Consider the following 22,370-nt stretch of genomic DNA (forward strand, 5'->3'; position numbering starts at 1 on the left):
TAGGACTCTCGGTTCAAATGAGGTCCATCTGCATTGGCCCCTGGAGCTTCACCATCCTCACCACACGCATGCATAGCGCCATTTCGCCATGCGATGGGCAACCCACCATGCCGTATTCTACAATTTCACCTTGAGACCTTCCGGACGGGTTCGATATTGCAGGGAGTGGGCCAGGGACTGCCCGATTGGACCCAGGTCCGTGTAGGAGTCTTGGGGCGATGCCCAGACTGCTGGTCTGGGACTAGTTGCTCGGTATAGCTGCACTTCATTTTACCCCACTATGGTTCATATCTTGGCCACCGTTGGCGTGCCCTTCTGTATATCTCGAAGTCCGAGAGTCTCGTTACTCTTCCTGAAATCCAGGAGCTTCTTCTTCGCTCATCGTCCGAGGATAGGCAACTGCGAAAAGATTGACTGCCACAGGATAGGGCTGAATATGTCCCGACGACCCACCATAAATAAGGCCGACCCGCCAGTTCCACTGTGGACTTTGGGCCGACCGAGACAGCGCTCCGAGGAAAAACACACACGCAAAGAGGCCAAAAGAAAAGAGACACATCACGAGGCGGTGTCGGAGAGTTCATATTCCACGCCCAGCTAACAGGGAATGAGCAAAAAGAGCGCCAAGAACCGGGATTCCTGAGAGGATTGCTTACCTTCATCTAAAGCTGTCATCTTGGAATCCTCATCGGGATAGCGTGAGGATGGCACAAGCGTGTGGAGAACAACATTCATACTTGATGATACTCCGTAGTCGGCCACGCTTTCCTTTGTTTGTCGATTGTCCATCACGCCATTCCTGATATTATGACGACGCCGGATAAGCAGGCCCTTAGCTCCGTTGAGTCTAGTGTCTTGGTCAGTCCACTCAACCTGGATGTCAGTCGCATGGCATGCGTGATCTCGTCCGCTCTCGACATGGGGCTGGTGGTGGCTGCGACAAATCTTGGAGGATGCGATCCGGCTTCTAGATCGATCCGGGTTGAGATAGATGGCGGCGGGATTCAGGAACAAATGAGAGGAGACGGGAAGAAATGTGGAGGATGATGAAACTTGGAACTGCCTTGAAGGCCTCCGGTCACATGCTGGCCATGTGACTCCAAGCATTCGACTGTCCAGCAATCCACCGGAGCATGATTATCTTCTTGCCCATTCATATACTTGAATCGAGGATTGTGACTGACAAGCATATCTAGAACCAGCCGACTAAAGATTGGCAAAACATTGCCACGCTGGTCTTTGGCCCCGTTTATCGACTTTCCCAGCATCAACGATGACGACTCTTCGAAAAGGGCCCTTTTGAGCGTAGTCAACCTCCTTTTCCGGTTCAAAATGGAAAACATGGTCTTTCCAGTATTTGTTATGTTGTCAACTACGTTGCGTGGTAGGGATTTGCCATCCCTGGGAAGCTCACAAACATCAGCCCTTACAGGGTACTGTTACGGTAGACGCCTGCATATATTTTATCTGCTGTCCGTTATGAGCAAAAGAGGGCCTCAAGTCACAAAGTATTGGACACGGTCTTTTCAATTTCAGCTTGCACCGATCGAACCCTGGTGTTGAAATCCTCTGATCTGTACCTACTTGCTCCCTATATGTCGCCACCGGAATTCCTCCAACCACAAAAAGCCGGAAGCATATTGCCTCTAATGGGATGTATCAATTCTCTCAGTTGTGGTCCTAGGCTAAACCCTGCTAAATAATGCTCGATGGTGTCTATATCAATCTCGTTGACGGGGCTGGGGAGGCATCATACGGAGGAGAGCGTATCTACGATTGTCTGGCCGCAATGCATTGATAACCAGCCATGGTATTGCAAATAGGAGTCGAAGACTTGTGGTGAGTGACCTTTACTTAGGAACAGTGATAAGGGCGCACTAGCTTCTATGTCTTGCTCAACCAAGGCGTCAAAGCCATTAATGGCATGGTTTGATATTTTGATCAAGTAGGAAGCAACCGACAAGACTACATACAGGCCTTCAAGTATTACACCCTGGCAAAGTGATATCCAACCCATCTGGACCCTGATAAGAATACATTTCATGCGAAATACAAGAGGTCAGAAAAAGAAGAAAAGAACCAAGCAACAACCAAGCTCAGCAAGTCAACTTCAAGAAAAAGCCATATGCAAGCCAGACATAGAATCTTTCAAACAAAAGAAAATACTTATTTCCACAACCTATGGAAAATGTCTAACAGGGGTAATCGGAAGTTTCAAGGAGGAAAAGACTAAGAATCATAGAATCTCGTAAGAGAGTCAGGCCCAACAGCAACGCCGTCTTTGCAAGTCCGAATAGTCCAAATGTATGCCCTGGTAAAACAGCAACGCCATCGTTGAATCATCATTCATTTCAAACAAACAACCCTGCTAGAGAGTGATTGGCGATAACTAAGTGAGATAGATCCGCAGCTACACCCTTGTTAGCATGGACCGGCACAAAGCTCTAGAAGAGCACGGGAAAATCCTACCTTCTGTCGAACAACGCTACGACACATAGGGCAGCGAGATGTTTCCCTAGGACGACTCTTATCATTTCGCTGCGACGGAATGCACTTCTCGGCACACCAGCGACAGAGCATAGCATGTCCACAGGGAAATACAGCCGTATCCACTGGTTGACTCATGCAGACTTTGCACTCCATGTTGAGGGTCATCTCGGCCGTTTCCTTAGGTTCGGGGCGCTCATCAAGTGGGTCATCCAACCCTTTGGGGAGTGAATGACGAGAGACATGATTGCTATTGGCAGCCCTGCCGGCTTCAAAACGTGATATGTGTTGCCCCATCCTCCTTACGCGAGAGGGTCGAAATGAAGGCACTCCGGGGGGCATGGGATGTACGAATGAGTTGACATTGGCATCCTCATAAGACCCCCTCGAGGATACAGCACTTGGACTCCTCCCGGGAACTGTTATTGTTCCCGTTGAGAAATCGCCCAGAGAGCTTGACCTTATTCCGCCACTCCTAGGGGTGAATGCTGCAGCACCAACGCCAAATACAGCGTTCGCGCGAAGCTGTGCCTGCATGATCGCCGAGGCCGACTCTGTGTGAATAGAAGCCAATGAATTACGCGATATTGGAGTCTGCGGAAACGGCGTAAGGTCAATTCGATGAGTCGGAGGCTGCGGGGCAAGTGGGCCCGTATCAGAGGGCCGTCCCATGGCTTGATGATAGGCTCCTGGTGTATAAGCCCCCGGTGCGGTAGGACACTGCGCAGGCTGAGAAACAGGAAGAGGAAGGGGCTGCATCTGCCAAGCGACGCCGGGAGGCATTTCCTGAAGGTGATTGAATGTACTATTTTGGTCGGTCGTCCGTGGACATGCCTGGGGATTTGCATTCGGGGTTTGTGGGAACTGGGCGGGAAATGAAGTATTCGAGGTCGCATGACCACGCACTGAAAACGGTGTGGCATCCAAAATAGGCCCGCTACTGACTGGAGTAGATGTCGCTCCAATAAACTGGTCATTTGCCCCAGGAAATGAAGTCTGGGCGCTGGCATCCGGCACATTGGCGAACATAGAAATTCCCTGGCCCACTAAGCAGGCGTCAGTTATTAGTCGATGCCAAATGAAAAAAAAAAATAATACTAACTAGTTTCCTGCGAGGTGCGATAAATATTGCGAGCAATCCTCGGGGGACAGGGGACTGGACGGTCGAAAGTATTTTGGTTGTTAGCTGGCATGGCTTCGTCATAGCCATAGCCTGGGTTATAAGAAGGCATCATGAACGACCCTTGATTGGTTCCGAGGCCTTCAGCCATGTTACCGAAGCCCCAGGGATAAGTATCGACAGGAGGCATTGGTGATGGCGAAGACAGCTCGCAAGGCAGATTGATCTGGGAGAATTATAGTAAAGTTCTTCGTTGGGAGCCCAGGACTGTAATGAGTAGTTTTGAGGGAGATGTCACGAAGAAGATGAGGAAGGCAAGAAAGAGAATAGGATAGACAGTAAGAGGGGGCTTTGGTTGCCAGGGCACATCAAGCCAGAGACTCTCGACAAGATCTGGCACAATACCGGTAGTTCCCGTGCTGAAAGACTAGCAAATGGTGTCAGCATGCCAACATCGAGCATATTTCAAGTGATCCAGGCTTTTAAGCATGAAAATCGGCCCTACAAGAGCTCTCAAAATACAAAGGAGACAAACGTCAATAGACAGCACAAAGGGATTCTTCTCATACCAGGGATATCCGTGAAGAAGCAATGGTGCAAACGATTGGGCACAAACCGATTACTTCCAGCTATTTACAGATGGCCCGCAAAAAAAGGATGATATTCTTCGGGTCAACAGTCAGGTATGACAGAGCGAAGTCGGAAGAGTGTCGAACAGTTTGAATAGAGAGCGACAAAGTGTGGTCAGGCTGTAGAAGTCCTGAAATTTCTTGGAGGCAACGGGGAAACTGGTCGGTCGAGCTGAGGCGCCAAACATAATTCGGAGTTCGAATGTTGGAATCTGGGAGAAGCGGGACCGACCTTCCTTTACGGAAGTATCGCGACCACCGAGATATGAGATAGGACGAGATAAAATAAGATCAAATTACGATATATAGTAACATCGCAGTTGAAGAGGCCAGTCGAATGTTGAAAGAAAAAAAAGAGTGGTTTGGATTATTGACTAACTCAAACAGCTGGTAGAAGTGGTCTCCCGGCGATCCGTCAGCCAGTCGTCACGGCGCGAAGGTTATTCGCAGACCATCGAAGCCATATTTCTGTGGGAATCGGTTCTTGTGGGATAAAGATGAGGCCGGTCGAAATCAAGCTTCTGACGAGACGACGAAATGACGAAGTGATAGAGTGACACTTAAATAATCAGGCAGAAATTAGACCAGGGGTCCAAGGGGGAATGAAAAAGAAATGTAATGAAGGAAACCTTGAGCTACGGCAAAGAGCCCAACAAGCTCGCCCGTTACACTAGGGACTTTCAGGACGAAACTCCGTGTCTGGAACCTCTTTCATTCGGAATTCAGATCCAGCATGAATCCTCCACACCCAGCCGGAACGAACGAAATCCGAGAAGAAAGAAGGGAGGGGGGAAAGGGGAACGAGGGAGTCGGAGGGCAGACAGGTCCGAGCCCCCCAAGCTGACTGATTGACGTCTGGACAACGTTGACTGCTCTAGACCCGACGGGTTCAAGCCCCCCAGGGCACAGATGGCACCGGTGGGCTGCACTGCAACGCCGCCGAACAACTTGCTTAAGCGACCAGGACAAATAACCCGGAAAGGAAAAGGAAGGGTCGGCGGAGGCGCCTCGAAGGGGCCGTGGAAGACCCGCCCAGCCCTGTCCGATGCGATTCGATCTGGCCGAAATAAAATTAATTAATGCGCTGATCCATCTCGGGCTAAGGAGACAAAGAAAGGCAAGGTCGATGGATGGGCGGTGATGCGGGTGCAACCAGCTGACCCCGCCAGCTGATGTGTCGTTTCAAGTGCGGATCGTGGCCGCGTTGGCATGCGAGTTCCGGGGCATAAGAACCAGCCGGAAGGTCGCCCACAGGCCCAGGAATGGAGCAGATTCCTGGATTCAGGATGCCGCCCGAAGCCATCGAGAGGGGGATTCACGGAGGCGTTCGTGACGGGGAATCGCGCCGAGCCCTGGCCGCTGACTCAGCCCCGCCTGCGGTTAGCGTGACCGCGCCGTACGTCATCCGTCGTGAGGGCTCCAGACTCCATTCTCCATTCTCTCGTCGCTCGACTGGATGCACCCCTGCTGGCGCTCTGTTCGGCTGCTGCGGCCGTCTCTGCCATCCCTAGCCGTCCCCATGTCCACTGCTGCGCCCGCCGATCAGGGCCTTGCCTTTACTGGCACTCCCGATCTCACCAAGGACGCCCTCTGGCGCTTCCCGGCCTTCCGCATCTGGCTGTCCACCCTCCAGCGCTCGCTCGACCAACAGCGCAACCCATCCCACGAATTCTTCAAGGACCCCTACGTGCTACGCAAGATCGATGTGCAGGCCGTCGACTTCTTCGGCGGAGGTCGTTTGGGATTCGTGAAGTTGAAGGCCGGCGTGTCTAACTCCAGCGGGGAATCGCTCCCGGGCAGCGTCTTCCTGCGGGGAGGCAGTGTAGGAATGCTGGTAAGCGCCGGCCAAGGTCTCTGTTTCGGCCAAGCATCTCCGTGTCACTAACAACCCGTGCCTTTGTTCGCAACAGCTTATTCTCCAGCCCGACGATGTGCCGCTGTCAAGCGAAGACGAAAAGCGCGCCATTCTCACCGTCCAGCCTCGGGTTCCTGCCGGGTCACTTGCATTCTCCGAAATCCCTGCCGGTATGCTCGACGACAGCGGGTCCTTCGCCGGCGGCGCAGCGAAGGAGATCCAGGAAGAGACGGGGCTGGTCATTCCTCAGGACGAACTCATAGACATGACCTCGCTAGCGTCGCAGTTGACCGCCCGATCGGAAAATGAAGAAACACTCCAAGACGCAGTCTACCCATCGGCAGGGGGAAGTGACGAGTTCATTCCTTTGTTCTTGTGTCAAAAGCACATGCCACGGGGTGAAATCGACGCATTGCAGGGCCGACTGACGGGATTGCGACAGGAAGGGGAGAAGATCACCTTGAAAATCGTGCCGTTGAAGGACTTGTGGAAAGAAGGATTGCGGGATGGAAAGACTCTGGCAGCTTGGGCCTTGTACAAGGGACTCCAAGGGGAAGGACGTATATGATCACCAGGATTTGAATCACCTCTATCGATTTCTATCCAAATGCAGTCATGGCAGCTATTCGTCTAAGGGGTGAATCATCGACACAAAACTTTACAACTTCCACTTCTTCGCGAGCTCAATTCCCTCGGCGATCGTCCCCACTCGTGCATCAATGGCGTAACCCTCCGCCTCTAGCTTCTTCAGCTCCTCGAACAAGGTCGATAACGGAGCGCTGAAACACTCGATGAATTCGTTATCTTCGAGCTGCGGCTTGGGGTTCTGGTTCTCGGGCAGAGACATGTCCACCCGCACGTGGACCATGTTCAGATTCGTGTTGCAGAATCCAGGATCTGTCAGAGCATCGCAATTAGTGACTTAACTTCATCCAGCGACGCAACCCATAGATGCTAAAGGTCCGCCAAATATGCAGCTTACTTGAGTAGAGTAGCAGCCTACCGTTATACATCACACTACTCGTCTCCTCCGCCACCCCCACGTAGCCCGTCTCCTCTCTAAGTTCACGGACGGCGCATTCCTCGACCGTCTCGCCCGCATCGATCAGACCGGCCGGGACCTCAATGACCACCTTGTCAATGGGCGGTCGGTACTGTTTCTGAAGGAGCAGCTCAGGGCCCGAGGCCTTGTTCAGAATGGTCACGATTCCGACACCGTCGAGCTCGCAGTTTGCGGGTCGAGTCTGTAAGATCCACGTGAGCACCAGTATGGTATCCGGGTTCATCATCGCCACTGTAAAGCCACAACCAGAGTAAGGGGGTCTTTCTTACTTGTCGCTCCGCAGACTCCCAGGTGCGTTCCACGCCCAGGGGATCCCGGTACGTAGTCTTGACGAGTCTAGCCCATCTCGCCTCCTTTGGGTCCTGGAAGCACCATGTCAATAACAGATGGACAGTGGCTATGAATCTGTAGATCCTACCAGTGGACCTCTCGACACCAATGTGGACTTGATTTCTTTGCGCTCGGACATGGTCGGATGTAATGCCAGACAGGGAGATACTTAGGAGGATAAGCTCTTGGGCTAAGGTCCGATGGGTCGACCGGATGTTGTCACGAGGGGCAGAGGAGCGGGGTTCCGGAAGGGCTGGACCCTTATCTTATCAGTGCTCCATCACTATACAGCAGTACTGCCATGAGGATACTATAAGTGAGCCCTTGTAGATGATGATTCTAATATTTCACACTGTGTTTAAGAATACCCACACACAGTAAGACTTGATCATGCATATGTCTTTGCCCCGTTTCCAGGAATGAACTAAAATCAGACTACTTCAACGACCACCCGTAACCAAGCCCAGCACTATAACGACTACACAAGCCCCTGCTGTAGCGTAGATACTGGAGATTCTGGGCTTAAACGGTTCCAGCCATGCCTGGAACGCTCTGGTATGGGTAAGAAGATCAGATAAGGGGCGTCTGCCATGAGCCAGGCGGCCATTCTCATCGTAGGCTCTGCCATCCAAGGCATCACGCATCGCCCCATAAATGAAGTTCTGCCTTGTGTGTAGCCGGACTACAACTTTGGATAACGTATACATAAACTTCATGCGCCGCTGTGGAATTGCGCTGAACTCAGCTGGTAACTGATGAATCTGTACGTCGGAAATCTTGGTCCCCTGGCGTATTAATGCAGAATGTAGCTCACTGGCCAGACAAGCAGCGTCCTCGATCGCGCAATTTGCGCCCTGGCCAACATTCGGTGTCATCTAATGAGGTTAGCACTCTCTGCAGGGCCACTCTTAATCACTAGGTTTAAACTAGCCTTGTGCACGCTGTCCCCTATACAAACAACCCGTCCCCAATGCCATCTTGGAAGAAGCGCCTCTTCCAGGAGGGTTGCGGAGAAGATCTCTCGGTTTCGCCATACTTCTTCAAATTGAACGCCTTTGGTAACCCAGACCTCAGCCGCTTTCTCGCATTCTGCTTCCGCATCCTGGCGCGAAAACTGTGGTCTCTTGCCGTGTTGGCGGGGAGTTTTCAGCTTCAATACGATAAACCAGAACAGTCGACGGTCTGGACCAGAAACAGTCATGATTGCTTTTCCCTGACCGAATGCTACGACCTGGTGTCCTGTAGGCCACTTGGAAATAGGCGAGGATATTCCAAAGACGCAGGCATAGTTAATAGTCGTGTCTACGTTTTCTCGTTAGACGACTTCTCGTTTACATACAGGGATGCTCTGGTAAAGGAATTCTACTTACTTCTTGGCACACTTTTAACCCCCGGATGAAATGTCTCAGCCATTCGCAATATCTGATCTCGTATTGCGCTGTGCACTCCATCTGCTCCGACAACTAGATGGCCCGCGTAGATGGCTCCATCCCGCATATGAACTCGCACCCCGTCGTCTTCCTGTTCCACAAGCACTACTTTCTTCCTAGTGTGTATGTTATGCTTATCGGGGAACATGGTGTACAGGGAATCGAGCAGCTTCTGTCTCTTCAAGAAAGCGATCGGATAACCGAGTCTACTTAGGTCAGCTATGTCTATGGAAAAGGCATCCTAAAGATTTACCTCTCTTGACAGATCCTCGGAACAGCATAGCAACATTCAAACCCATCTGGAAATAGAGCCTGTGACACACGGACCGGCTCCGTGAGTCTCTCTATTGATGAGAAGAGACCCAGCTGGGCTAAAATTCTGGCACCATTTGGGGTGATAGTGACAGCGACCCCTTCTTCTGGGGCGATTTTGCACCTCTTTTCCAGGATGATGCATTTGACATTAGCTCTATGCAGCCAATGAGCTAATGAGAGGCCGGCAATCGAGCCACCCACGACGATGACTGTGAACCTAGATTCCATGACCTTCGCAAGACAATCACGAGGTAGCCGCGAGATGATGCATTGTCGAGCTCAGCTCGCCTTCAGCCCCTCCTTCTCGGGTATATCGCTTGCATGTTGCCCATGCGATCGGGTTGGCTGTGTTGCAGTGGTTGTTACACTGCCCAGACTTGGTCTCGAGCTAGATCTAGATCATCTTTCTATCTGCGGTAGAACAAGATGGTATGTCTATATGTATGTACAACCCCGAGATGCACGATGTCACGGAAACGAGCAACCGGAGAGGTGGACATCTATCAATGTTTCCTTCGTATTCGTATCTTCCAGCGCATGATAGCTCTCAAGGAATCGCAACAGCAGTATCTCTGGAAATTCACAAGAAGACTACGGTTGGCACGGTGCCATCACATCTTGCTCCATAGTCCACCGGCCGATATTGAAACCTTGTTCTCATGAGCAACCTGGAAGCCATGGACCCGAGATGGCTTAAGACTTTCGGTCTCCGAAGCACATTCAAAAGCATACTATATAAAGGCGAGTTAGATTGCATGATATCGCAGAGAATCGTCAGTCATCACACTTACAGCCAGTTACAATGACTTTGAAAATATTGAACCTTTCGCAGCCCGACAATGGAGATGCTTCAACTCCCTCTCCTAAGCCCTCGACTCCGTTCCAATGTTTGAGCAAGTATCTCTACTTCCCAAACAAAGACCAGCAGGACTGGTGGGATAGTTCGGGCCTCATGCTGAGCAAAATGCTCATCAATGCAAAGTACGACGTGCACCAACAGTACCAGTATTTGACTCTTTTTGCGCAGAACGTTGTACCCTTTCTTGGTCCGCTACCCACGGCACAAAACCCTGGACGCTATAAATCTCTCATGGGCGGGGGCAGGACTGTTGAGCTCAGTTATAACTTCCAGAAATCAAAGTCCACGGCTCGCGTCTCATTCGAAGCGGTCAACCATGTCAGTGGAACATCTCGAGACCCGTTCAATCAGCAGGCAACCAACGAGCTATTGCAAAGCCTGCAGAGGCTTTATCTCGACATAGACCTTTATTTATACCATCGGCTTGTCAACGATCTCGGTCTCAGTGCCAAGCAGAGACAATCCTTGACTCAAAGTCCGGACTTGGAAAAGTTTCTTCCCATTCGATCTCAAAGCGTCATAGGTCTGGATCTCGTCGGCGGCGATGTCAAAGTGAAGTTTTACATGCTCGTGGCGCCCAAAGCTCTGGCTACTGGTATACCACCATCTGGATTGCTTTTCCAGTGCCTCTCCAAAGTCATGGGCAATGATTCCCTTCAGCAATCTCTTTCAATTCTCGAGTCCTATATGCAGGACAAGACGGTAAAGTCCCCGCCCCCGACCGGCCCTCCCGGTCCCCCGGATGTTGAACTTACCGGCGTGTCTTGTGATCTGGTTGAGCCATCCAAGACGAGGTTCAAATTGTATTCGTATTCACTGGAGGTGAGCCTCGCGAGCGCATGCGACATGTGGACCTTAGGCGGAAGATTGCAGCATCCTGAAATCCTCAAGGGATTGGAGATTGTGCGCAAGCTCTGGTCGATCTTCAACATCCCGGAAGAACGACGACAAATCCCCGACGGATCTTGGAAAGACCCCATCCCGCTGATGTTCAATTTCGAAATCTATCCCGGGGCACAGTACCCGCAGCCAAAGATGTACCTCCCTATATTTGGAATGAGTGATCGAGAAAAGGCGCAAGCGCTGGTCACCTTCTTCCAGGAGAACGGATGGGATGAGCAGGCGCGGGATTACATGGACAACATGATCGCTTATTAGTATGCTCCTTGCCATCTCTACTTAACCAGGATATCCTGGGTAGCTGTTACTTGTCAAGCTAACCATTTCGTGTGTCGCTTAGTCCCTCGTCGGATCTTGATCAAACCAGTGACCTGCAATTGTGGTTGTCATTTTCATATACCGAAGCAACTGGCATATATATGACGATGTATTACTGTCATCCATTTGACATTTCATTTTTCTGAGATTCTTCTCGAACCAAAGTGGTCTTTTCGGAATTGATGGTTTTGATGCGTTAGTCCGCCAGAATGGGCAAATCAAATTGATCGGACTTGGCTGGTTTGACGCAAGGATTGTTTGTCCCTGATGCTCTAGCTTTCGTTATATCCTGCGTAAGAGTAGGTAATGCTGAAGTCGCGGACGTAGAAAGGTGTGAAGGGAAAGACCCGTGAGTTTCTAATTTTAAGCTACGGCCGTATAGTCATGGGGTCATGGTGTCTCTCACCGGTACACATTCACATTCGGTGGTCGGTGCCTGAGGAACATTATACATCTCCCATGACATGGACCATTTAAGATGAATTGTATTTCTTCGCTATAGACATGTCTATGCTAGAAGGTGGTAATAACCCATGCTTTCCCAGTCGCAAATACGTGGGAATAGAAAGAAAACATGATCAAACGGGCCCGCTCGACCTATTTATTGTACAGTCGACGAGATGCAATGCGAATGATCTTCAATGGTTGAGATTAAATGAAATAAGAAAAGCCATCGCTCCGTAACGACCTGCGCTCGCTATCGTAACTCGTATGAAAAAGACCAAGAGATGGTAAATCCAATCATGAAGCCTCGATTTCAGACATGCACTTCTCGAATTCGGACCAATCCTTCATGACAACCTTGGCCCCGAGTTCCTTGAGGAGCTTTGTCATTTCAATCTTCTTGTCATCGCCCGGGTAACTGCCAACATATCCGATAACGTGGATACCAGCGCGAATAGCACTCAGGGCGCCTGACTTGCTGTCCTCGACCGCGACCACCTCGTTGGCTTCCTTTCCACACTTCTTCAACGCGTGGAGGTAGATGGCTGGGTCGGGCTTTGAGGTGGGCTTCTCGAGCGAAGTGGCCGCGCTGAAGACCTTGTCTTCGTCGAAGAACCGTTCCTGGTCCACCTTCTTGATGGAGGCTCGCACACGGCGCAGAGCAGACGAGGAGACCACGGCGAGGTCGTACTTCTTCGATTGGAAGAGCTTCTCCAGCTCCTCGGTGGCGCCCACGCAAGGCTGAGCCTTCTCGAGCAGCTTGGCGATCACTTTGTCCTCCTCCTTCGTAACATATCCCTCCAGCTTGTCCTGGGGCAGGTTGAAGTCGTACTTGGCCTGCAGAGAGACCATCATTCCCCGAAAGTTCTGGCCGACAAAGTCCTGGATGAGCTGTTCCCCAGTGTAGCGGTCGGGGATGTTCTGCTCCTCCAAGATTTCATTGGCAAGATCGGCGCAGGCCTCGAATGCCAATTCCTCCGAGAGGACGAGGGTGTTGTCGCAGTCAAAGAAGATCTCGGTGATCTGCAAATGTGGCGTCTGTTAGTGACGTGGGTCTGGGATAGCACAGGCAGACGCTAGGAATGATAAACTCACCTTAGGCATGATGGCGGAGGTGATTGACGATCTCAAATGTCAGATGGAATGAGAGAATGCGAAGGGGGAGGTCTGAGCGGACGGTGGGTGGTGGCGGGGAGATGAAAGCTGGGGAAGAGAACAGAGAAGCGGGGGGCGCTGGTTGAGAACAAGTATGAAACGGACCAGATAAACAAGCGGGATTAACGCTCCTTAAGTAGTGATCCCCAGGGGGTTCGCAAAGGCACTAACCCGGTAATTGAAAATGGCAACGATTCTATTCACAGCGAAAACATGGGGGTTCCAGGCACAAACCGGGCAAGAGCGGGAAAGGGCGTGGATGGCGGGGCCTGAGGTCATACCCATCGTGAGCCCGTGACGTTGCGCTTCGCCGGCCTTCGGGGCTGCGCAGGCACTAGACCGCGCGCTAAGCCCCTTGGGGCCGAATGCGCTGCCATTCCTTCTCGGGCCAACGCTCGCTCCTCGCCCTGGCTGCTATGGGCATCACAGATTCATTGTCTCTCTCTCTGGCCGTTCCATGGATGGAATGCACGGCTGGGGGTGATTCCTTTGTCCGCGACACTCGGAATGCCGATTCTACTTCTCATCATGGGAACATGACTTGCTAATTTGGGGTCCACCCACAGCCCATCTGGCTATTCCCACTTCTAACGATCTACGGTCTACGGAGTAAGTCACCCGGAATACTCATGCGGGCTCGGCCTGAGATGACACACCATCAATAGAATTCGAAACCAACCCGCGTGCTTTTGCCGGAGAACTGTCGTCCATGCCTAATGATTCACCGCATGTCTATGGCTGATTATGCCGCCAAAAGCTGAAGCGAATCAGGCGCTTGAAGGGACCTGAAGAGGCCTGAATATCATGTGGTTGAACTCAAAAGTAGACTGAGTCCGAGGGTACCGCTACTCCAGTTACTACATGCTAGAACCTGCTGTGGGACAGGGCTGGCAAACATTCCAAACGGTCTAGAAGTTTCCCGACGTACCCAGACTTAGCACTCAGCAAATTGGAGTAGAGTCATACGCCCCACTGGCTCCTCGTACATGCTAGAATCTACTATTATTTTCCCTTCCCATAGATGTAGAATCGCATTCAACAGCAGTCTTCTGGATTTGGGGCCTCTATCCCAGGGCGATACTCTTTCATGCACGACACCCGAATCCCCAGGCAGGAATCCGGTGGATCACCGTCCCATTCTCATTGGTCGGTCGGCCCCTCTTTTTCACATCGCAGAAATGATTCTAATTCTTTCTATGGATTAACATTCCAAGACTCTACCTTACGATTCTGAAATCCTACCCAAACCAACCAGGCGGGATGTCAATTGGATAATCATCTCCGCCATTGCAAACCCCCTAACCACGGTATCACCTTAGCCCTCCCCTGCTTTGGTCCGCCCTCGTTGTAGACCATCCACATCGCCGTTATTTCCCCGCCTTCAACCGGACGGCCGTGATTTGTGGGTGACAGCAGCCCAATCCCACGACGAAACATGGGCTCTGATCCGTACCCCGTCTCGGTCTCGTCGCTTCACTTCCCATCCGCCGAGCTGCAGTCCGTTTCCCAGACCCTGTCTTCGCTGCGGCGCTCTGCACTCTCCCTCACCAACCGACTCCGTTCGATTGAGTCGGATGCCATCTTCGCGCAGGAAGTCTCCGACCACTACGATCTTCCTCTTGTAGCCAATGAACGATGCGGGAGTTGGTATATCCCACCGGAAGCCAAATCTGGTAGCAGCTACTTCAAGAGCACCGATGGTCATACCGGCCAGTGGGATTTTAGCTTTCGTAGATTAAACCTGCAGATCCTACCGATTGCACAGAAGTTTGGGGGGTGAGTAATTCGAATGCCTTGCATTGACTGCTTCCGCCAATGGAATATCTTCCTGGGCTGACCGTGGCTCCCAATGAGCGCTGCAGTTGTATTATAGTCGACTCGACGCGCCGGGGTAAATGTAAGTCAACGGGTCGCTCAGCCCGGTCTTCCACCCCTCGTGTCACCACAATCTCACTAGGCGCCAGTGATGCCCGATGCCCTCTCCAAGACCGTGCCCATCTGGTCGGCCGTTATCAATCGGACTCTGTTCCCGTCCGACACTGCATACCACCCGGTCCAATTCCCTCCAAACTTCCTCGGTGCGTCGGAAGAGGCGCAGATCGAGAACCGCATTGAGGGTTTTATGAAATCACTCAGGGTACCTTGTCCGTTGATTGGGGCGTTACGATCATTCCTAGTCGGGTTCTAACTGCTCCCAGGATCTTAAGCTTGACTTGGACCACCTCAGGCAGCAACTTGGCAAGCCTATTCGTATCGCTTGGGCCAATCGATCCTACTTCCACCCCACGGACCTATACAAAGCAGACGAATATAACCTCTTCGTCCTTTGCTCCGCATCCAAACGGGTACATGGCGCCGAGATATCGGAGGGTGGTTACATCCAGGGGGCAGGGGATGACAGTGAGAGCTGGGCCCACGGTTTGACGCCTCCACTATTCTGGGCCAATAAATCCACCATCTTTCAAACGGCCGAAGAAGATTTGCCCCAGCTCTTCGAGGAGTTGGTCAACGTACAGAGTACGCAGGAAAACGTCCCTCAGGCCACCCTCATCGCGCCGACTCAGAATCTGTACATCGGCCTGGCGGATGGTCGTACAAACGAGAGTGGCATTTATGATCTGGTCATCGATTGCAACGCGCCTTCAGACGCCTCGGAAGGCAACGCCAAACGGCTGAGCCTTGGGTGTGGATCTGGAAAGGTGGGAGGTCGAGACCTGCGCAATCACCTAGACAAGGTTCAAGCTTTCATCGGCTCGCAGCTTGCCCCTCATCCGTCACGGTCGTTGCTCGTGACCTGCGAATCCGGAAAGGACCTTTCGGCCGGGGTCTTACTCGCCATCTTGTGCTCGTCCTACGATGACAGCGGTATTTCCCATCTTCTTCTCTCTTCTCTTCCTCTCTTAGCACATTTCTGACCATTTCAGGGGCCTTCTCATCCTCCACTCCACGCGGGGTGAACAAGCAGTTCATCCGACAGCGCCTGGCATGGATCGTATCGTCAAAACACGACGTCAATCCCTCGCGCACCACACTCCAGTCTATCAACGCTTTCCTCATGCAATAACCAAATTATTAGACAATTATATCGTTGCATTATATATACAGCTCTAGCTGTACTCTATACAAGTCATCACTCATGTTGGATATTTACTCATTGGCCACGGCCTCCACGATAGCCCCCGCTCGTCCCTGATCCAAGGCGTTCAACACCGCAAAGTCCTCCTCGCTGATGTCAAAGTCAAAGACGTCGGCATTGCTGACAATTCGGTCGGGGTTGTCGGTCTTAGGAAGCGGGACCCATCCCTTCTGCAAAGCGTAGCGTATCAGGACCTGCTGAGTACTCTTTCCGTATTTCTTCCCCAGCTCGACCAGCGTGGGATCGCTAGCCTTATAGTTGCGCACAATAGGGGAATAAGATTCGACAATAATTCCGTTCTTCTTGCAGTACGCATCGATCACCCGCTGCTGACACCATGGATGAAGCTGGAATTTCCTTCCGTTAGCACGGCATCCTTTCTCCGTTCAAAGGCTCGGGCAGGATTTCCAGGTACTCACCTCAATCTGGTTGACCTGCGGCGGCCAAACCTTCGCATAAGGCTTCATCTCTTCGATATGCTGAACCCCGAAGTTACTGACACCAATGCTCTTCGTTTTCCCTTCCTCCAGCAGCTTCTCCAACGCCTGCCACAACTCCTTGCGACCCGACGACCCCGAGCTGGAGCTGTGAATTAAAAACAAATCGACATATCCGTCCTTGCCTCCAATCTTTTCGACGCTATCCACCAGTTTGCCGTAGGTAGCCTCGGGCGATCCCGCGGGGCTCAGGATCTTGGTCGTCACGAAGATCTCGCTGCGCGGGATCCCAGAAGCGCGGATCGCCTCGCCGACTTCCTTCTCGTTCGCGTAGAACTGAGCCGTATCGATGTGTCGGTATCCGGCCTGCAGCGCTTTCAAGCAGGACTGGACGCATTGGCTCGTGGGGGAGCGATAGACACCGAATCCGAGACGGGGGATCCTGACCGAGGAGTTCGGGAGGGGGAGGAGGTCGGTGGCGGTGAAGTTTGCGGACATTTTGGTTCAAAAGCAATATCCTTATCAAGAGGTGTAACACGGGAAACGCAATGCGGTAGCTGGAATCGGCAAATTGTGAGCGAAATCTGGCTTCTTATTCTCCGGATGGACTTGAAGGCGAGCGGAGAAGATTTGCTCATCGTGTGCTGAGGCGACGGCGTCCCGCTTTTGCCCCGCCATCCGACATGATATCATCGCGCTTTGCCAATGAGCGACTGAGTCTGCTATTGCGCAATTGCTTTTTGTTTTGAGCAGTCAGGGACTAGGCCTTTGTTCGAGTTGTTTCTCTCATTCCATTAATAAACTTTATCACCCGGTGCCTTTTCCCTATTTTCCTCTTTTCTAGGCGGGGTTGTACAACATAGGCGCTCTTTATTCCAGGATGATGGATCAATGCCACTTCGGAACTCCATAGCAATGGATATGGCCACCACACTTCGCACCGCAACAAAATCGCAGTGGACACATTGAACTTACCGTACCTATATACTAATCATTATGCTTTAGTCTATTTACTGTCATCGAGAGAGGGTGCCATCATTCTCAATGCCAAAGATTTCAGCCAAGAAAAGTTACGTAATGATTTCTTAGATCGAAGATTCGATGCAAACGAGCCAAACAAACATAAAAGTGGGAGTCAGCATAACTTGTCAAGAACTGATTTTCTTTGTATTAGGGTATGAAGAGCATATTAGGTGGCTTATATGATTGCAATTCTTTGTGCTTCCCAGATAAATGGCAGCCTTCTATCATGCCATGTTATCAATTTTCGATGATAAATATATCTTCGGGCCAAATGGTTCAAGCGAGCATATAGTTCGTTTACTGTTGAAGCCGAACACTTACATGAGGAATATGTCCATTAGTTAGGGAACTTGTTCGAAGGCACATTTACTAAGTAGTCGAAAGAAGTAACCGATGAGACCAGTCTGGCACCATCACCAGAAAGTATCTCTTCAACGACTATGTGTACACTTGGCCAAATAAATGACACCCGTCAATACTGCCTCGTCCTTTCCGCTCGGTTGACTTGATTTATCAAATATCTTGCTCCCTGACACAATTCACATTGAGATATTAATATAATTATGCGTCATTTTATTGTCTGTTTATTAGTACTAAGAGTGAAATATAGGTGTAGTTGATCTTTCACATTGCAGTTAGTTCACCTATTCTGCCAAGAAGTTTATACAAGAAGACCTAATGAAACAACAGAAGGAAAATCTTTGTTGTCCGGTGTCAGTATAGAACATGGATCTGAATTGACTCAAGGCCTGGACTGCTTCCAGATCACAGGCCCTTCAGAACCGATCATCATGTTGTATTCTCGGCTTACTTGGATGCAGCACCAAGGACGTACATATTCAATCGACTGGTCTTATTGGTAAGATTAGAGTCACTCACGCTGTCATAGACATTCTTACCAACCACCCTGCATTGAGGCCTGGGCGTACGCCTTGATATCAGAGATAGCAATGTCTTTCTTAGAGCTAGCTTGATGCAGGCCAAGAGCACACGGAAACGGGAGTGAGTCCCGGGTGGATCGGAATGTACCGATTTGTTGCGATCTCGAACCCCCGGATCTGCTCCTGCGTGGCTGGAGTGAGGCGCAAATGATGTGATTCCGACAGCTTCGGGCATCAAATGCGCTAGGTCAAGAGGCGGTGACCATAGTATATCATCCTGCTCCCAGCCACTCGAGATAACGACGTCCCTCGGCTCTCTTGGTCCCTGTGGATCGCTATCCAGCCACCCATTTTCCCTTTAAGCCATGAGACGAAACACATCGAGTTGACAGACGGAGAATTCGGGCCACCAGAGTTTGGGTCGCGGTGGGTCCGGGAATTCCTCCGTGCGTGCCTGAACAGGAAGATGGCACTCCCTAGTCGCGATGGAAGACAGCGCGGGAGAGTGCTAAGCTAAAGGAAGAGACGGGAGACGGAGAGAATGCGGCCAGCCCATAATGGACCAGATGTTAATACAGCGTCCATCGGCCCATCTTTCGTACGGAGTGCACTGTAGAAAGAGGCATCTTCCGGTTTCTATTTTTGGGCTCTGCAGCGCTAGGCGGAATTAAGTTACCGTATTGGCATTACCCGCTGAGGTAATGAGGATGATCGTCTTCAAACGAACCATCGTTCAAGTTCTGCGGCCGGACTCCCAGGCTCCCAGAGCCATCACCAGAAGTAGAGGCCGAATAGAGTCATTTGGGAAGCAGTGAAACCTCGCGCGAACCCCAGGAATGGATGCTAGGGGCCAAATCGGCAGCAACCGACGGGCAACCATGGTCGGTTGCTGTGGGGAGGATTGTGGTTCATGACATGCCGGAGTATTCACGATACCACCCCTTTCCGCGTAAGATTCAGGCATCCAGCTCGCAGGAAATTAGGAGACTTTAGGAGAAGAGTATTTAGCCTGCGCTCGTTTCTTTCCTCTTCGTCCAGAGACAAGGTTTCAGCCTCCATCCAACCATCCCATTTTATCTGCATTGTGCCGCCGGCCCTGCTGCTCTAGCCCCTCCCTGCGCTAGCCGCTAAGGCATCCAGTTCCAGCCGGATGAGCGAATCGTATTGTTGCCCTCACGCTTTCTTTCTCATTCGTCCGTCGTGAAGATCCTGCCTTTTCCATCCAAGTCCGCCTTCTCTCTATCAGTCGCCCTGCCCTCGTCCTCCTCCCCCCCATCCGTGCTCCCCAGCGTGCTTCCGACAATTTCAATCTCAACCTCTCACTCCTGAATGTTCATTTTTACGTCCATCCTTCATCATGTTGACGGTTGAGAAGCAGTGGATCAATGTACAACAGAAAACCTTTACCAAATGGTCGGTGTTCCATCCTCTTTTCTGCCGTGGCCACGGCCCACCCCTCGTTTTGGTTGCTTTGCGCCCGCTTCAGCCGGTCGCTGCACGGGACTTGTTTTTGGGTGAGACACCGGTCGCTAACGTTCCATTCTATCCACAGGTTGAATGATAAGCTCAAGGTCCGACGCATCTTCATAGATGACTTGGTGCTTGACCTGTCCACCGGCGTGAGTGAACCCCGCGGTCCAGGCTTCCTGGTCTTCGGAGGAGACAAACCCCTCCCTCTCAAACACAGAACTCTGGCTGACCAGCGTCCGATGTCTGCGTAGGTTATCCTCATCCATCTCCTCGAAATCCTCGGCGCAGAATCCCTCGGTCGATATGCCTCGAACCCGAGACTGCGAGTGCAAAAGTTCGAAAATGTCAACAAAAGTCTTGACTTCATCAAAGGGAGGGGCATTCAGATGACCAACATCGGTGCAGAGGATATTGTGGACGGTAACAGAAAGATCATCCTGGGACTAATATGGACCCTCATTCTGCGATTCACCATCAGCGACATCAACGAAGAGGGTATGACCGCGAAGGAGGGTCTCCTGCTGTGGTGTCAAAGAAAAACGGCCTGCTACGAAGGAGTGCAGGTCCGCGACTTCTCCAGCAGCTGGAATGACGGCCTTGCGTTTTGCGCCCTCCTAGATATCCATCGTCCCGACCTGATCGACTTCGATGCCTTGGACAAGGCGGACCACCGTGGAAATATGAAATTGGCTTTCGATATCGCCGCGAACGAAATCGGTATCCCGGATTTGCTGGATGTTGACGATGTCTGCGACGTTCCCAAGCCTGACGAACGGTCCCTGATGACATATATCGCCTACTGGTTCCATGCCTTCTCGCAACTGGAAAGAGTCGAAAACGCTGGTCGACGAGTGGAGAAGTTCATCAACAACATGCACGGTGCCTGGGAGATGCAGAACTCTTACGAGCAGAGGATGAAGGAGTTGCTGCGTCTGATCCGGCAACAACGTGACCACTGGAAGAACTCCACCTTCGAAGGGACCTACAAAGACGCTAAAGACCAGGCTTTCCAATTCTCCCTGTACAAGCGAAACCAGAAGCGCCAGTGGGTCGCCGAAAAATCAGACCTAGCAGCCCTCCTCGGAAACATCAAGACAAAGCTCAGCACATACCGACTGCGTCCATACGACCCCCCGGAGGCACTCCGCCTTGAGGTTTGCGATCAGGAGTGGGAGTGCTTGACTCGCGATGAACATGAACGTAGCCAGCTTATCAACGAGACGATCCGTGATATCAAGAATGCCCTTCGTCGGTCTTTTGCGGACAAAGCGAATGACTTCGCACTAACTCTGAAAACATTATCCCTTGCGATCTCCGGACTGGACGGTGACGTAGAGGACCAACTATCGCACGTTAAGAGGCTCAATGATAATCTGCCTCCCCTCGACGCCTTCTTAGATACCATTGCGGCATTGGACGAGCAGTGCGCCGAAGCGAACATCGAAGAAAACGACTACACCACGTATACGCTGGACGAACTGTCCTACGAGTTAAGTCTTGTGAAATCCAGTATCTCCAAGAAGCTTGCGTTCCTCGATAACCAACTCGTCGCCCGAAATATGACGAACCTGACTCCGATCCAACTGGAGGAGTTCGAGTCCGTGTTCCGACATTTCGACCGCGACTCATCTAACACGCTCCACGAACTTGAGTTTTCGGCAGCTCTTGCCAGTCTCGGCCTTGTATACGACGAAGATGAGATGCATCAAGTCTACGTCGAAACTTGCGGTCCAGCCAGACTCGGACAAAACGCCGGCGTCAGCTTCGAACAGTTTATTCGCTTTATGGTCAGTGTAACGGAAGACCAGAACACCGCCGAACAGGTGTTCCAGAGTTTCCGCGAAGTTGCCGATGGCAAGGTATGTAACAATGGATATCTTTTGGATCTCTTCAGAAACTGACAGTCTTTCCAGCCCTATGTCACGGAACTTGATCTTCGACACTCTCTGATTCCGGATGAACTTATTGAGCATCTTGTCCAGACCATGCCGCAACATCAGGGACCAGACCTGCTCGAAGACCGCGAGCTTGCCAAATATGACTACATTAGCTTCATGGAGAAGATGATGGAGAACAACAACGGCGGTCATGACGCAGCCACCAATGGAGGAGCCTAGGACACCCCCCGTTTGAATTGATTTCCTTTTCTGTCCCCTCAATTCTCTTTAATTAACAACCCCTTTCTTTTTCTCGGACTTTCATACTCGGATACAGCAACTGGTGTTTTTCTGGAGCCAAAATGGAGGGTTGGGGTGTCTTGATGGGCGATTATCTCCTGCATGCATATCAGGCTGGTTTTGTCCTCTTTTCTGCGTCCTGGGGTTTTCTTTCCCGATACCAAACATTGTTTGCAATTACTAGCATGGATCAGAGGGGTTGGGAGTAATACTCAAAATCTGAATAGAATTATTGATCATCACCATCGAATTTTGGTAGTTAATTGGCCGGGGCTTGTTTGCACGGCGTAAAAGTGGCTGCGGGCGAGACGGGGCCCACGTGACCTCGCCGCTCCGTGTCT

The 22,370-nt window shown here is 51.4% G+C and overlaps 13 protein-coding genes across 13 annotated transcripts; 6 read left to right on the forward strand and 7 right to left on the reverse strand.

Moving 5' to 3' along the window:
* Positions 1 to 427: 427 nt before the first annotated feature.
* P170DRAFT_3039 (uncharacterized protein) lies at positions 428 to 1,219 on the reverse strand. Its single transcript, XM_024843246.1, has one exon. It carries the CDS (start codon positions 1,105 to 1,107, stop codon positions 598 to 600), a length of 510 nt encoding a protein of 169 aa, XP_024709016.1. The 5' UTR covers positions 1,108 to 1,219; the 3' UTR covers positions 428 to 597.
* Positions 1,220 to 1,656, forward strand: P170DRAFT_2935 (uncharacterized protein). Its single transcript, XM_024843239.1, has one exon. It carries the CDS (start codon positions 1,333 to 1,335, stop codon positions 1,561 to 1,563), a length of 231 nt encoding a protein of 76 aa, XP_024709017.1. The 5' UTR covers positions 1,220 to 1,332; the 3' UTR covers positions 1,564 to 1,656.
* Positions 1,657 to 2,421: 765 nt separating this feature from the next.
* On the reverse strand, positions 2,422 to 3,797 carry P170DRAFT_469208 (C3HC4 finger protein; the record flags this gene model as incomplete). The annotated part of the gene is made up of 2 exons (XM_024852605.1): positions 2,422 to 3,533; positions 3,590 to 3,797. The coding sequence occupies 2 exons, from the start codon at positions 3,795 to 3,797 to the stop codon at positions 2,422 to 2,424; spliced, it is 1,320 nt and encodes a 439-aa protein (XP_024709018.1).
* A 1,570-nt stretch (positions 3,798 to 5,367) lies between these two features.
* On the forward strand, positions 5,368 to 6,988 carry P170DRAFT_431539 (putative NUDIX family hydrolase). Its single transcript, XM_024848058.1, has 2 exons — positions 5,368 to 6,070; positions 6,147 to 6,988. Exons 1-2 carry the CDS (start codon positions 5,693 to 5,695, stop codon positions 6,657 to 6,659), a joined length of 891 nt encoding a protein of 296 aa, XP_024709019.1. The 5' UTR covers positions 5,368 to 5,692; the 3' UTR covers positions 6,660 to 6,988.
* P170DRAFT_343694 (MutT/nudix family protein) lies at positions 6,750 to 7,623 on the reverse strand (the record flags this gene model as incomplete). Its single annotated transcript, XM_024843417.1, has 4 exons — positions 6,750 to 6,988; positions 7,095 to 7,335; positions 7,424 to 7,516; positions 7,573 to 7,623. 4 exons carry the CDS (start codon positions 7,621 to 7,623, stop codon positions 6,750 to 6,752), a joined length of 624 nt encoding a protein of 207 aa, XP_024709020.1.
* Positions 7,624 to 7,924: 301 nt separating this feature from the next.
* On the reverse strand, positions 7,925 to 9,457 carry P170DRAFT_441992 (FAD-dependent oxidoreductase; the record flags this gene model as incomplete). Its single annotated transcript, XM_024850431.1, has 5 exons — positions 7,925 to 7,953; positions 8,125 to 8,359; positions 8,401 to 8,786; positions 8,855 to 9,120; positions 9,168 to 9,457. 5 exons carry the CDS (start codon positions 9,455 to 9,457, stop codon positions 7,925 to 7,927), a joined length of 1,206 nt encoding a protein of 401 aa, XP_024709021.1.
* Positions 9,458 to 10,031: 574 nt separating this feature from the next.
* On the forward strand, positions 10,032 to 11,452 carry P170DRAFT_396335 (cyclo-L-Trp-L-Trp prenyltransferase; the record flags this gene model as incomplete). The annotated part of the gene is made up of 2 exons (XM_024846113.1): positions 10,032 to 11,245; positions 11,329 to 11,452. 2 exons carry the CDS (start codon positions 10,032 to 10,034, stop codon positions 11,450 to 11,452), a joined length of 1,338 nt encoding a protein of 445 aa, XP_024709022.1.
* Positions 11,453 to 11,681: 229 nt separating this feature from the next.
* On the reverse strand, positions 11,682 to 12,970 carry P170DRAFT_431540 (HAD family hydrolase). Its single transcript, XM_024848059.1, has 2 exons — positions 12,846 to 12,970; positions 11,682 to 12,773 (listed from the first exon to the last, which is right to left on the reverse strand). Exons 1-2 carry the CDS (start codon positions 12,852 to 12,854, stop codon positions 12,048 to 12,050), a joined length of 735 nt encoding a protein of 244 aa, XP_024709023.1. The 5' UTR covers positions 12,855 to 12,970; the 3' UTR covers positions 11,682 to 12,047.
* A 1,255-nt stretch (positions 12,971 to 14,225) lies between these two features.
* Positions 14,226 to 14,778, forward strand: P170DRAFT_3114 (uncharacterized protein). Its single transcript, XM_024843248.1, has one exon. The coding sequence runs from the start codon at positions 14,341 to 14,343 to the stop codon at positions 14,683 to 14,685; it is 345 nt and encodes a 114-aa protein (XP_024709024.1). The 5' UTR covers positions 14,226 to 14,340; the 3' UTR covers positions 14,686 to 14,778.
* A 41-nt stretch (positions 14,779 to 14,819) lies between these two features.
* Positions 14,820 to 16,303, forward strand: P170DRAFT_431543 (uncharacterized protein). The gene is made up of 3 exons (XM_024848060.1): positions 14,820 to 15,042; positions 15,104 to 15,770; positions 15,830 to 16,303. Exons 1-3 carry the CDS (start codon positions 14,872 to 14,874, stop codon positions 15,967 to 15,969), a joined length of 978 nt encoding a protein of 325 aa, XP_024709025.1. The 5' UTR covers positions 14,820 to 14,871; the 3' UTR covers positions 15,970 to 16,303.
* Positions 15,997 to 17,092, reverse strand: P170DRAFT_460095 (aldo/keto reductase family protein). The gene is made up of 2 exons (XM_024851908.1): positions 16,461 to 17,092; positions 15,997 to 16,388 (listed from the first exon to the last, which is right to left on the reverse strand). Exons 1-2 carry the CDS (start codon positions 16,974 to 16,976, stop codon positions 16,053 to 16,055), a joined length of 852 nt encoding a protein of 283 aa, XP_024709026.1. The 5' UTR covers positions 16,977 to 17,092; the 3' UTR covers positions 15,997 to 16,052.
* Positions 17,093 to 18,992: 1,900 nt separating this feature from the next.
* Positions 18,993 to 19,387, reverse strand: P170DRAFT_3246 (uncharacterized protein). The gene has a single exon (XM_024843335.1). It carries the CDS (start codon positions 19,344 to 19,346, stop codon positions 19,116 to 19,118), a length of 231 nt encoding a protein of 76 aa, XP_024709027.1. The 5' UTR covers positions 19,347 to 19,387; the 3' UTR covers positions 18,993 to 19,115.
* A 47-nt stretch (positions 19,388 to 19,434) lies between these two features.
* P170DRAFT_431547 (alpha-actinin, sarcomeric (f-actin cross linking protein)) lies at positions 19,435 to 22,264 on the forward strand. The gene is made up of 4 exons (XM_024848061.1): positions 19,435 to 19,795; positions 19,935 to 20,001; positions 20,104 to 21,711; positions 21,766 to 22,264. Exons 1-4 carry the CDS (start codon positions 19,740 to 19,742, stop codon positions 21,967 to 21,969), a joined length of 1,935 nt encoding a protein of 644 aa, XP_024709028.1. The 5' UTR covers positions 19,435 to 19,739; the 3' UTR covers positions 21,970 to 22,264.
* Positions 22,265 to 22,370: the final 106 nt, after the last annotated feature.

The sequence above is a fragment of the Aspergillus steynii genome, assembly GCF_002849105.1.
Source record: "Aspergillus steynii IBT 23096 chromosome Unknown P170scaffold_1, whole genome shotgun sequence".
Classification (NCBI taxonomy): Eukaryota; Fungi; Ascomycota; class Eurotiomycetes; order Eurotiales; family Aspergillaceae; genus Aspergillus; species Aspergillus steynii.